The following is a 12,546-nucleotide window of genomic DNA, read 5'->3' on the forward strand; positions in this document are numbered from 1 at the left end:
TGTGGTCTCTGCGGGCAGGCGCGCCGAGTGAGCAGCGCGGCGCATCATGGGAGTTGTGGTACCGGTGAGCGGGCGCGCGGGTGGGTTGGTCACTCCCGCACCTCCGAGTCCGCTCCCGGAAGTGTCCGCCCGCTGCTGGGGCGAGGTGGGTCTGGGCGGGTCCCGCCGGGATTGGGGCGGGAGAGAAACACCGCAGGCCCCGAAGCCGCGACGGTGCGGTGGCCGGTGCGAGATGCACAGGACCGACCCGCGGACGGAGAGTGAGGGGCTGACGACGAACCGCGCATTGACCGACTGACGGACTGTGAGCGCGGGACCGACGGGTCTAGTGTTGGACGGACTGACGGACAGAGCCTGGGACCGAGGGACAGACGAAGTGTAGAACTAACTGATTGAATGTGGACCAACTGACTGACCAGTTGTGTGTACGTGTCTGATAGATGGTGTGTCTGACTCATCTCGGGCGTGCTTCTGACTGCCAGCTTGGGAGTGTGTAATCGAATGACATGATGAGCGTCTGACCCGACCCACTGTGCGGCCGACGGAGATGGTTGTTTGAGACTGTGTAGGTGGGTTGTGTGATATTGGGAGTGAGAGGGTGGGTGATGCCTGTGTGTGATTCGGGTGTGTCTGGGAGGCTCTGTGGATCTGACTGGGCGAGATGATGAACGACTGTGTCAGGGAGATGCTGTGAGGCCTGTGTTTTCTTGACTGACTGTGAGTGACACTGAGAAATGGTGTGTGCCTGGGTGTATTTTGGGGTATGGCTGACAGACTGTGCCTGAGATAGGGTGTGTATGTATAACTATGTCATTGACTGAGGTTTTATCAGAGGGACTGAAGTTTGGGTCATTTGCAGAGAGTTTATCAAGTATGTGACAGCAAATTTGTGCTTTGCCATGTCTGCAGCTGACATTGTGTGACCAGCGGTCGCTCAGCTGGGTTTGTGGATATGTCCCCCAGCACCTGCAGGCTTAAGTCTGGCAGGGGCTGTGAAGGCATTGGATTGGGTGTTCACCGCATGCTTGCTGTGTGCCAGGCTGGTACTGGACGCCTGTCATGGATTGCCTTGGGTAACCTCGCAGCAACCCCCTGAGGTAGGTGTTGTTAGCAGGTTGATACAAGTGAGAAGTGAGAAACGGAAGGACCATTCTGCTCAGTTGGTTGAGTGGTCGTGGATGCAGGGACCTCAACCTGAGGTGAGGTCGGCATGTTGGGGGTGGGCCTAGGTAGGCCCACGTACATATTTCTCGGAGACTGTCATCAGGGATTTTCCAGAACAGGGCTCCAGGGGTGCAGAGGGAGCTTGGAAGCTGTTGCTGCATTTATTGTCCCTGCCACCCTTGTTCCCCTCCCCTGTACAATTCCCCATGTCTGTGGATCACCATGCCCAGCCTTTCCTGGTCCCTCCATTTGCTCAGCACCTGTGTGCTGTGCACTTGCTCTGGGTCGGGCCCTGGGCACTGCGGCTCCAGCCGCCTGGTCTCTCTGGGGAAACACATGGTTACAGCACGGAGCTGGGGCAAGAGAGCCCCGGGGCCCTGGAATGATACATAGCCTACTTCCAGGTGCTGGGACGGCTCTTGGAGAAGATAGCCACTGAAGTGGGGCCTGGTGGACTAGAAGAAATTAGTCAGGTGCAGAGAGGGATTTTAGGACAGGAGAATAAAAGGGACAAAGGCTGAGAGGCATGGGGATAATAGCAAGGCAAGGTGATGAGAGGCTCCAGTGAGCTTTACGGTGGAGTTAGGAGCTAGAACGCAGCTTAACTGCAAGTTGTGGTCTTGTTTTACTAACTCACTTCTCCCTGTGCCCAAGGCCATGGCTCAAGAGCCAACACTTGTTATCTGTCTTTTTGATTATAGCTGTCCTAGCAGGTGTAAAATGCTGTCTTACTGTGGTTTTGATTGACATTTCTCTGGTAGCTAAAGATGTTGAGCATCTTTTCATGTGCTTGTTGGCCATTTGAATATCTTCTTTGGAGAAATGTATATTCAAATCCTTTGCTCATTCTTTTTTGTTTGTTTAAAGATTTTTGTTTTTTTCCTTTTTCTCCACAAAGCCCCCCAGTACATAGTTGTATATTCTTCATTGTGGGTCCTTCTAGTTGTGGCATGTGGGACGCTGCCTCAGCATGGTTTGATGGGCAGTGCCATGTCCGTGCCCAGGATTCGAACCAGCGAAACACTGGGCTGCCTGCAGCGGAGTGCTCGAACTTAACCACTCGGCCACGGGGCCAGCCCCTGCTCATTCTTTAATTGGATTTTCTTTTTGTTACGGAGTTGTTCTACATATAGGTCTCTTACCAGATATACAATTTGCAAATATTTTCTACCATTCTATGGGTTGCCTTTTCACTTTCTTGATGGTGTCCTTCAAATCACAAAAGTTTTTAATTTTGATGAAGTTCAGTTTATCTCTTTTATTGTTTGTTACTTATCTAAGAAAGCTTTGCATTATTTTTAAGTGTATGTGGAACGTTGACCAAAATTAACCATACATTGGGTCACAAACCAAGTCTCAGCAAATTTCAAAGGATTGAAATTGACCAGTGCACATTTTCTGAGCCCAACAGACTTAATCTGGAAATCAATAATAAGATAACTAGAAAACTACAAATTTTTTGGAAATGAAGCAGCAGAGTTCTAAATAATCCATGAGTCAGGAAGAAACCACAACAGAAATTAGAAAATATTTTAAAGTAAATGATAATGAAGATGCAACATCACACTTGTGAAGCTGTGTCGAGGGAAATTTTTACCCTTAAATATATGTACTAGAAAAGAAGAAAGGCTGAAAGTCACTCATCTAAGTACCCATCTCAAAAGCTACAAAATAGTTAGCAAATAAAGTGAGTGAGTGATCATGCGGCTCCCCCCCTGGCACGTGTGAGCGGGAGAGAGCCGGCTCTGTTGGGGGAGCTCGCCTCAAGCCAACCGGCCATGGGGTCAGACTGCCTGGGTTTGCAGCTCAGCAACTGCTCATCTGTTCACTATCTGGGAAACTCTGGGCACATGTTTGCCTCCTCTGTGTCTGTTTTCATATGCAAAAAATGGGAAGAAAGTTCCCCCCTCCCGAGTCTGTTGTGAATTTTAAATGAGTTCCTATATGTGAGCCTTTAGAACAGTGCTCCACACGAGTGGGCGCCGTCCTCATTACTTTGGTCCCCTGTGTCTCTGTGAGAGGGAGTCACATCTCACAGGCCCCAAGCCCACATCTGCCCTGCTCAGCAGGTGTGAGGCGGGGCCCCAAGTTCCACACGATGACAAAGTTCTGACCTTCCTGCAGACCCAGTTTCAAGGCTCCAGTCATCTCGTGTCTCACTGGGGTGCTGCTGCCCGATGGCCATCCCCAAGAGCCCCCTGAACCCCGTGCCCTGGGAACAGGATGGCTTCCTACGAGTGAAGGTGGAGGACGAGGAGGCTATCCTCTCCCAGCTCCAGGAACCCAGCCTTGGCCACACTGCCCACCCGGAGGCTGCACGTCTGCGCTTCCGGCACTTCTGCTATGAGGAGGCATCCAACCCACACGAGGCCCTGGCCCAGCTCCGCATACTGTGCCGCCAGTGGCTGCAGCCTGAGGCGCACTCCAAGGAGCAGATGCTGGAGCTGCTGGTGCTGGAGCAGTTCCTGGGCGTACTGCCCCCCAAGATTCAGTCCTGGGTGGGGGCCCAGTGTCCCAAGAGCGGCGAGGAGGCTGCCGTGCTGGTGGAGGATCTGACTCAGGCACTGGACAAGAGAGGTGAGGGAGAGCGACGGGTGGGTGTTCCCAGCACACTGGGGCAGAGCCTGGACTGGAACATGGGGGTGCAGGGTTTGAGTTTGGGGTCACTCACGCCCTTGTTCTCACATCTGTACCTCACCCAAACTCTTACATGCCATGCTAAACAGATCTGTTCTGATTGCTAAAGACCAAAAGCCCAGCTCAAACTGACCTAAGCGAGTCGGGAGGCTTCTTGACTGTATCCTGGAGCCTGGTGGAAAGCATCAGGACTCTGTCGTCAGGGAACTGGGCTTTCCTATATTAGCTTTGTTCTTAGGTAGCTTCTCTCTCCAAAGGGGACAAAGTTGGTCCAGCAATGCCAGGCTTGTGTCTTACAATGTAGAAACACCAGGGGGACAACAGCGAAAGGCCCCTGGGCTGAGCCCCCTGAACTGGCCGGGTCTTGTGCTTATCTTTGGCTGTCCACATCCCAAGGACTGACATGAGCAAGGGCAGTTCCCCAAAGGAAAATGAAGCTGCTGGAATCAGATGAGGGGGCCAGATGCCTGAGGTGGGGTGGGGACAGAGACGCCAGGTGTCCCCATGCACCCCCTCTGAGCCCTCTCCATGCTGGCCTTCAGGATCTGGGTGGGTCAGACCTGCCCCAGGCTGGGGTGGGCACTGTCGTGAGACCCACACAGATGTCCCAGCCTGGGGAGGTCCCATGGGACGCAGGGAGGACCCAGCCCTGGGATAGTAGGGCAGGAGTGAAGCCTTCTCCCAGAAGGGCCCAGCCTGACAGTAGCAGGGGTGCGAGTGGGGATGGGGTGTGCCAGGTGCCAGGGAGGTGTGGGCTAGAGGAACATGAAGTCTGGAGACGCAGGAATCCTTGAGCCCTGGGAGATGCAGCCACCACTCTGCCTCCTCCTGGCCATGTGACTCTCTGTGCCACAGTTTCCCTGTCAGTAATGGGGACTGTGGTGCAGTACGCACCTCAGTGTCACTGAGGGGTATAAACGAGGCAGTAGTTGTGCAGCATGTGGGACGCTGCCTGGCACAGAGTGACATGCAGTAACGGTAGCTGTTAGGACAATTTGTCCAGCTCCTTGAGAAACAAACCTTTCTGGAAGGGGTTGGTCAGGTGCCCTCCCTTGGCCCCGTCAGCTACACCCAGGCCCATGTCACAGGGTTGGGGAGGGAGGGAGTGGTCCTGTCCTCCTGTAGGGTCAACAAAGTCTTCAGAGAAAAGGGAAAACAGTGCTGAAATGACAAGAAAGAGCCTGTGGTCCGGGCAGAGGGAATGGTGGGGCCAGGGCCTGGTGGTGTGATATGTACCAGTGCATTCTGGGAAGAGAAGGGGGTAGGATCTTTCTGGAATAGAGGAAGAAAGGGGGAGGCAGGGCCCAGCATGGGGCTGGGGAGGATGGGGAGTGAGGGGAGACTATGGACCTCAAGGAGGAGGAGATGCTAGAGCTGAAATCCCAACGTGGCCACCAAATTAACTGCGTGATCTTGTACAGGTTCCTCAACCTCTCTGAGCTAATCATGTGATTTTGTACCAGTTACTCGAGACCCTCCCTCAGCTGGGTCTCAGTTTCCTTGTCTGAAGTGCAGTCGTGGCTGTGCCTCCTGAGAGCAGCGTGAAGCTGAAATGAGGCAACAAAAGTTACCTGCTGCACTGGAGCCAAGCACAGGATAAGAGCCTGATAAGATGGCCAGCAGCCCTGGGAGGCGAGCAGTATAGCATCCCTCTCCTACAGATGGGGAAACTGAGGCCCAGAGGAGGGCAAGATTGCCCAGGGCCCTGGAGGGGGGCGCACTGTGGACTTGAGCGGCAGTCATCCCGCCCCTCCCCCCTTCCAGATCTGTCCCACAAACGATGAGGATTGCACGTCCCCCGTGCCCCTGTGCCATCAAGGGGTGGGCAGGCCTCTACCCTCTACGCGACGTGGCTCCGGCAGCCCAGAGCCCAATCAGTCGGCACAGCACCTGCTGAAGAGCGGGGCTCCGGGAGGCCAGGGCGGGGGAGCGCTTCAGCCACTTGCCGCAGTGGCAGTTGTCTACTCGGGGTTCAAGATAGAGTCTACTTTGGGAAATGTCCCCACGCCGGCCCCCAGGAGGACCCCTCATGCAGCCAGTACCGGCTGAGCACCTGCCCCCGTGGCCTGGAGGGCGGGGCGGGGGTGACGGAGCCACCCTGCTGCACTGGGAGCAAGTGCGCAGGCGCCCGGCTGTCCGACCCCTCGCGCCTCGCGCGCTTTCAGCTCAGTTGAACCTCAGGGTTTTCCTTCTGACACTTGAGCCAAGATCAGGAGCTTTGAAGAATGGAGAGTTTTGGGGGAAGGGGGCACGGATCGGAAACTGTGATGCAGTTTTTGATGCTGTGGGAGGACAGCCCTGTGTGCTTTTGTCATCTAAGACCCCAGATGAGAAACTTTCCTTTGGAAATGGGGCCAAATGTCAGGAGTGGCCACGTCTCCCCATGCAGAGTGAGGCCAGACCCCTGGCAGAGTAGGGGTGGCCTGGGCTGGAAGGAGTGCTGATGCTGTGGTTCGGGTCGTTTCAGGACAGGATCCTGGAGCTGAGCTCTCCGAGGCCAGCTGCAAGCAGAGCGATTTGGAAGAGTCAGAGGCGTCAGACAGGGCCACCGAAACCCTTGTGGGCAGTGACTCCCTGGGACCCGTCTTTGGTGATGCCTGCGAAGCTGAGAGCAGCTCCGAGAGGCGGGCAGGACTCTCAGGGGAGGTCTGGACGAAGTCAGTTGCCCACAAGATGGATTTCAGGGAAACCTCAGGGCATCACATGGACACCCCCACAGACCAACCCAGCTGTGAATCTGGTGCCTTGGAGAACAGTCCCAACAGGTGGCCAGACTTCACTTCACAAGAGAAGACTCCTTCAGAAGAGAAATTCGATCCATCGGACGGCTGTAAGACAGCGCCTCCATGCACGGACTCAGGGAGGAAGTCCTCCAAGTGTGGCAAGTGTGGGAAACTGTTCCGGAGCCCCTCGGCCCTTGAGGCACACCGGAAGAGCCATTTTCGGAAGACACCCTACACCTGTGGTGAGTGTGGCAAAGCCTTCAGCCGGAGCACTCACCTGGCCCAGCACCAGGTCGTCCACACGGGGGCAAAGCCCCACGAGTGTAAGGAGTGCGGGAGGGCCTTCAGCCGGGTCACCCACCTGACCCAGCACCAGAGGATCCACACTGGGGAGAAGCCCTACAAATGTGGGGAATGTGGCAAAACCTTCAGCCGAAGCACCCACCTCACCCAGCACCAGCGGGTACACACAGGGGAGCGGCCCTACGAGTGTGATGAGTGCGGCAAGGCCTTCAGCCAGAGCACCCACCTGACCCAGCACCAGCGCATCCACACGGGGGAGAAGCCCTACAAGTGCGATGCCTGTGGGAGAGCCTTCAGTGACTGCTCGGCCCTTATCCGCCATCTGAGAATCCACTCTGGAGAGAAGCCGTATCAGTGCCAGGTTTGTCCGAAGGCCTTTGCGCAGAGCTCCTCCCTCATCGAGCACCAGAGGACCCACACGGGTGAGAAGCCGTACAAGTGCCGCGACTGCGGGAAGGCCTTCAGCCGCAGCTCGGCCCTCATGGTCCACCTGAGGATCCACATCATGGTGCTGCCGTGACTGGAGAGCCCCTGGGACACAGCACAGCCTCCCGTGGAGGCTCAACACCTGAGAGGAGCCCTCGGTTCCGAAAGAGCCCAGAGGAATAGGGTGGGTGATCGGTGAGTCCTCCAAAATGATAAGGTGCTTAAGGGCAGACTCTGGGGCTGTCTGGGAACAACTCTGCCTTTGAGGACTCGGATGGAGGCCTCAGAGCAGGGCCAGTCGGAATGAAGTTTCTATCAGGACTCTGTGGTCCCAAGATGCTCTGGGCAAAGGGGCTCCAGCTTCACATTGCCATGTGGCTGCTCTTGCCTGTTCCTCTCCTGCTCAGCGCAGGAGGGATGCCTGCCCACGCCCACCTCTGTGCCTTCACAGCTCCTCTTTCACTCCCCCTGTTCATGTCTGACTCCAAGGCCGATTTGTGGGTCTGTCTCTTCTGTGAGGCCTTCTCCAGACCCACAGTCTCTCACGTTCTCCCTGTCTCAAGTGAAGGCACTGCTTGACACTTGTGCGGCCTCCATTGCTCCCTCCTGCCTCCTTCGACATCCCATGAATCATCAGCCCTGTTGGTTTTACCTAAAACTCACCTCTAGTCCATCTTCTTCACTATCGTGAGCTTATGTGAGCCCTCATTGCCTCACATCTGGATTCCCGCAGGAGTCTCCTCCCTGACCCCTTTCTGCCTTCATTCTCCACTCCCCACCCTCTGCTGTTTCATTCTCCACACTGGCCTCCAGGAGGCTCTTTTTACAACTCAAATCTGATAGTGTCACTCCACAGTGGAAGGCTCTCTGATGCGTCACCTCCTACAGCAGAGATTCCTGAGTGGGTTACAAGTCTGCCAAGATCTAAGGTGCTTTGGGCCCCAAGCAACCTCTCCAGTGACCCTCATATGTGCATATGAATATTGTCATTTCTCTGGGTGTGCAGTGACATGAACATGGTTTCAAAGTACTGCCCCCTGGGATATTCCCCTGCCATTCATGATCGCTCGTGACATGGTGCCTGGCCTCACCTCCCTGCATGGTCCTACTTTCCCTCCACCAGCTACGTGGAACTGCATGTGGTTCCCAAAGAAGCCATACTGTTTCCTGCCTATGTGCCTTCTTACCTGTGCCTGGAATCCTCCCCTCTGCTTTCCTCCAAGATGTTTCAAATCTCCTCCCCAAAGTGTACCCACCTCCTCAAGCCAACTTCAGCCTGCCTCTGCTCCAGAGCGTTACCTCCTTACCTTGCTCACGCCTCCTGCCATGTTGTGTTTACTCCCTGCAGAGCTCACAGTCTGCTTCCCAAGGACACTGGGAGCTTCCACGAGCAGGGGCCATGTCTTATTCTCAGCATCCACAGCACACAGGATGCAATAGGCCCTGACCCCTGTCTGTTGAACGAATGCACTGTGGTACCTTCCCAGAGGCAGCCACCATGCTCCACCCTGCACTGTCTCCTTGCCAACTGTGGGCCCTGCAGGGCTTGGATGGTCTGATTTCCTCAGGGCCCCAGCACTTAGACAAACCTGGCCTGCAGTGGCCTCAATAAAACGCTATTGTACTGAGTCCACCCTTTCTGTCGCCCCAGGATCCCCTGGTGCTGTGGGCGCAGTGGTTGCTAGCGTCCTGTCAACGTGCTCCCTGGCCTTCCCTCACAGTTCTGTATCCCTGTTCCTCTTTCAGGGTCCATGTCTGTAACTGGAGGTCACAGCTTCTGTGCCTAACTGTCAGGGCATCAGTCTTCTTTCTCTGTGTCTCTGATGATCCCATCGCATGTGAGCCATCTGACCCACCACACTGTTGTGCACAGTCATCGCCACCTTCTCTCCCTGTCTTTTTCCTGTGTCTTGGAGTCATTCCCTCTGTGTCTTGAGTAAACAGAGACACAAAGACCGACAGAGAAGTGAGGTTGAGAACAGGAAGGTTCTGGGGCCGGCCCGGTGGCACAGCGGTTAAGTGCACACGTTCCACTTCGGCGGCCTAGGGTTCGCCAGTTCGGATCCCAGGTGCGGACATGGCACCGCTTGGCACGCCATGCTGTAGTAGGCATCCCACATATAAAGTTGAGGAAGATGGGCATGGATGTTAGCTCAAGGCCAGTCTTCCTCAGCGGAAAGAGGAGGATTGGCAGCAGTTAGCTCAGGGCTAATCTTCCTCAAAAAAAAAAAAAAAAGAGAACAGGAAGGTTGAGAGCCAGGGAGACAGGTCTGGTGTCAGGGTCTCTGAGAGTCCCAGAAACACCCAAACACAGGTACCGCCGAGGGGAGACTGAGCGAAAAGTCAACAGACAGGGAAAAACAGCGACAACAGGCACCCGTTCCCAGGGAAGTTATCGCACAGGCCTCTGACAGGCTGCAGGGGGCGGAAAAGACGTGGGCCTAAGGTCAGGCCGCAGAGCCCCACTCCTCCCGGTACTGCTTTTGGGACCATGGATAAGTGACTTCCTCAAACCTTGGTGGCTGCTCGCCTATAAAGCGGAATCGTAAGACCTGCTTTGTACAGCACTGACCCCGGGCCTGGCCACTGGCTCTGACCTGTAGCATACGCCTCCACCTCTCTCTGCCCCTACTCTCCCCGTCTCTGTCCCTGAGGAGCTGAATCTCCCTCCCCCTGGTGCTCTGAGCATCCCCGGCACCCGCTTTGTTGTGAGGTCCGTGTCTGCCCATGTCGGTCTAAAGGGGGACAGGGTCAGGGGAAAAAAGGAATCTTTATTAAGGGCCTACATGTGTTGGCCAGTCTGCCGAATAATTTATATATGTCATCTCATTTAATCCTCACACAACACTGAGGGCAGCTCAACCATCCCGTTTGATAGAGGAGAGGGCGAGGGGTCAGAGGGTGTAGGTGTCCAGCCCAGTTTACACCGCCAGATTTGAGAGCACATCCAAATACGCCAGCAATTTCAAAGCTCTAGTGCTCTCACAAACCAGGGAGGACAAACACCAGCAGACGGAATTTCTTTCACATCCAGACACGTGCTCTTTAGAAGAGATACCCCTCTGCTCTGCTCCTCTAAGTGGAAAAGCTGAGGGTAGAGGAACAGGAAAGGATGTACAGGGCAGGCACGAGGCTGGCAGAAGCCAATGGAGCTGTGTTAAATTCAGACAAAATAGATGTTAATGCAGAAAAGCATTATTAAGGTCAGAAGATCACTCTATTTTTATAAAAGGAAGAATGCATTAGGAAGATGTAATATTTTAAACCAGATAGGTCACAAGAGCCTTATTATGGGACAGAATCAGAGTGAGAAACTGATGGAACCATAAGTGTGGCTAGAAATGCTGCCACATTCTTTGTGATGACAGCAGAGAGAATATTTATGAAATAATGGCTGGAAATTATCCAAATTTGCCAACAGGTATAAACTTACAGGTCTGGAAAGCTCAGTGAACCCAAAACAGCGTAATCCCAAAGAAATCCACGCCCAGACATATCATAACCGAACTGTTGAAAACTGAAAACAAATTTAAAATTTTTGAAAACAGCCAGAGAAAAACTATGCATTGCATACAGATCGATACAAAAGATCATGGGTTTCTCATCAGAAATCAAGAAGGCCAGAAAACAGAGAAACGACATTTTTAAAGGCAGAAAAAAGGAGCTGTCAATCCAGAATTCTTTGTCCAATAAAAATACACTTGAAGAATGAAAGCAAAATCAAAACGTTCTCAAATGGAGCAAAACTAAGACAGTCTGTTGCCAGCAGGCCTGCTCTAAAAGAAATGCTGCAGGGAGTTATTTTGCTGGAAGGGAAATGATCACATAAGGAAAACTGAAACTTCGAGAAGGAAGAAAGAGTAACAGATTTCAGATATTTGATCTTTAGCATATGTATGGCTGTTGAGAGCAAAATTGGTAACATTGTCAGGAAGGGTTTTCACCCACATTGATGTGTATGCGAGAACTACAAGGCAAAGAGGAGAGAGCATGAAAATTCAGTCAGTGATGTATTTGAGATTTGTACTTTTTACTGTATATAACTTATACCTCAAAGAAGAACCATTAGTGTACTAAATAAAATTTGTTTTAAAAAGAGGGCAGGAGGGGCCGGCCCCGTGGCCGAGTGGTTAAGTTCACGCGCTCTGCTTCGGAGGCCCGGGATTTCACCGGTTCGAATCCTGGGTGCGGACATGGCACTCCTCGTCAAGCCATGCTGAGGCGGCATCCCACATGCCATATCTAGAAGGACCCACAGCTAAAATTACACAACTACGTACCAGGGGTCTTTGGGAGAAAAAGGAAAAATAAAATCTTTAAAAAAAAAAAAAAGAGGGCAGGGTAAAAAGGTCTGTGTAGTAACACCGCTTCTCCATTCCACTTCAAGTGGTAAAATTAATTCTAGGTAGACTGTGAAGAGTTAAGTACACATATTGTAATCCTTAAAGAAATCACTAAAAAAAAACTATACAAAGAGATGATAAAAAATTCAATAGATGAAATAAAATGGAACCCAGAAAATATTTAAATAGCCCAAAAGAAGGCAGGAAAAGGGAAACAGGGATCACAGAAGGAACAAATAGAAAACGGAAGGAGGTAGACCCAAATCCAAACGTATCAATAACTCTATTACATGTAAATGGTCTAAATACACCAGTTAAAAGAGTTTTCCAGAATGAATTTTTAAAAAATAAGAAACCCACTTTAAATATAACAATATAGGTAAGTTTAAAGTAAAAGGGTGAAGAAAGATATAGAATACAAAAACTAATCAAGGAATGCTGGAGCAACTGTATGATATCATACCAAGTAGACTTCAGAACAAGGAAAACTACCAGGATAAAGAGGGGCAATACATACTGAGAGAGGGTCAATTCACCAAGAGGCCATAACAGTTTCAAATATGTATGCTCCTAACAACAGAGCCTTAAAATACAGGGAGCAAAAACTGATACAGCTGAAAGGAAATAATACACAGATTTGCAGTTATAGTTGGAGACTTCAACACCCCCCTCTCTAGAATGAATAGAACAAGGAGACAGAAAATCAGTAAGGATACAGAAGTGAGCAACACCATCAACCAACTGGATGTAATTGATGAAGTTGCTAATGTTTGACAATTTTTATCCACAAAGAAGTAATTTCCTATGATTTAAACAATAGAAGCCTATTTTTAAGCCTAATTTAAGCTGTTACTGATGTTTGCCCCAAAAAAGCAATGATCTAAGTTTCCACCTGAAGAAAGTGAAAAAGAACAAATTAATTCAGAAGTAGAAGGAAGCGAATAGTAATG

At 52.0% G+C, this 12,546-nt stretch overlaps 1 protein-coding gene across 3 annotated transcripts; it reads left to right on the forward strand.

The window, feature by feature from the left end:
• The first annotated feature begins 11 nt into the window (after window positions 1–11).
• Window positions 12–11,351, forward strand: ZSCAN22 (zinc finger and SCAN domain containing 22). Of its 3 annotated transcripts, none has more exons than XM_044760202.2 (4): window positions 12–145; window positions 910–1,097; window positions 3,289–3,741; window positions 6,269–11,351. In XM_044760202.2, exons 3-4 carry the CDS (start codon window positions 3,342–3,344, stop codon window positions 7,345–7,347), a joined length of 1,479 nt encoding a protein of 492 aa, XP_044616137.1. In that variant the 5' UTR covers window positions 12–145; window positions 910–1,097; window positions 3,289–3,341; the 3' UTR covers window positions 7,348–11,351. The 3 variants fall into 3 exon arrangements, with proteins under 3 accessions (XP_044616137.1, XP_044616135.1, XP_044616136.1); XM_044760200.2 differs by having other exon boundaries at window positions 122–260; XM_044760201.2 differs by lacking the exon at window positions 12–145 and adding an exon at window positions 148–304.
• Window positions 11,352–12,546: the final 1,195 nt, after the last annotated feature.

Source organism: Equus asinus, chromosome 26 (assembly GCF_041296235.1).
Source record: "Equus asinus isolate D_3611 breed Donkey chromosome 26, EquAss-T2T_v2, whole genome shotgun sequence".
NCBI lineage: Eukaryota > Metazoa > Chordata > Mammalia > Perissodactyla > Equidae > Equus > Equus asinus.

What these genes read in the sequence shown, in the direction of transcription:
- ZSCAN22 (XM_044760202.2), top strand. Translation starts at nt 3,342, where the DNA reads ATGGCCATCCCCAAGAGCCCCCTGAACCCCGTGCCCTGGGAACAGGAT. An exon ending in TCAGGCACTGGACAAGAGAG is followed by an intron (nt 3,742 to 6,268) that starts GTGAGGGAGAGC and finishes GGGTCGTTTCAG; the next exon opens with GACAGGATCCTGGAGCTGAG.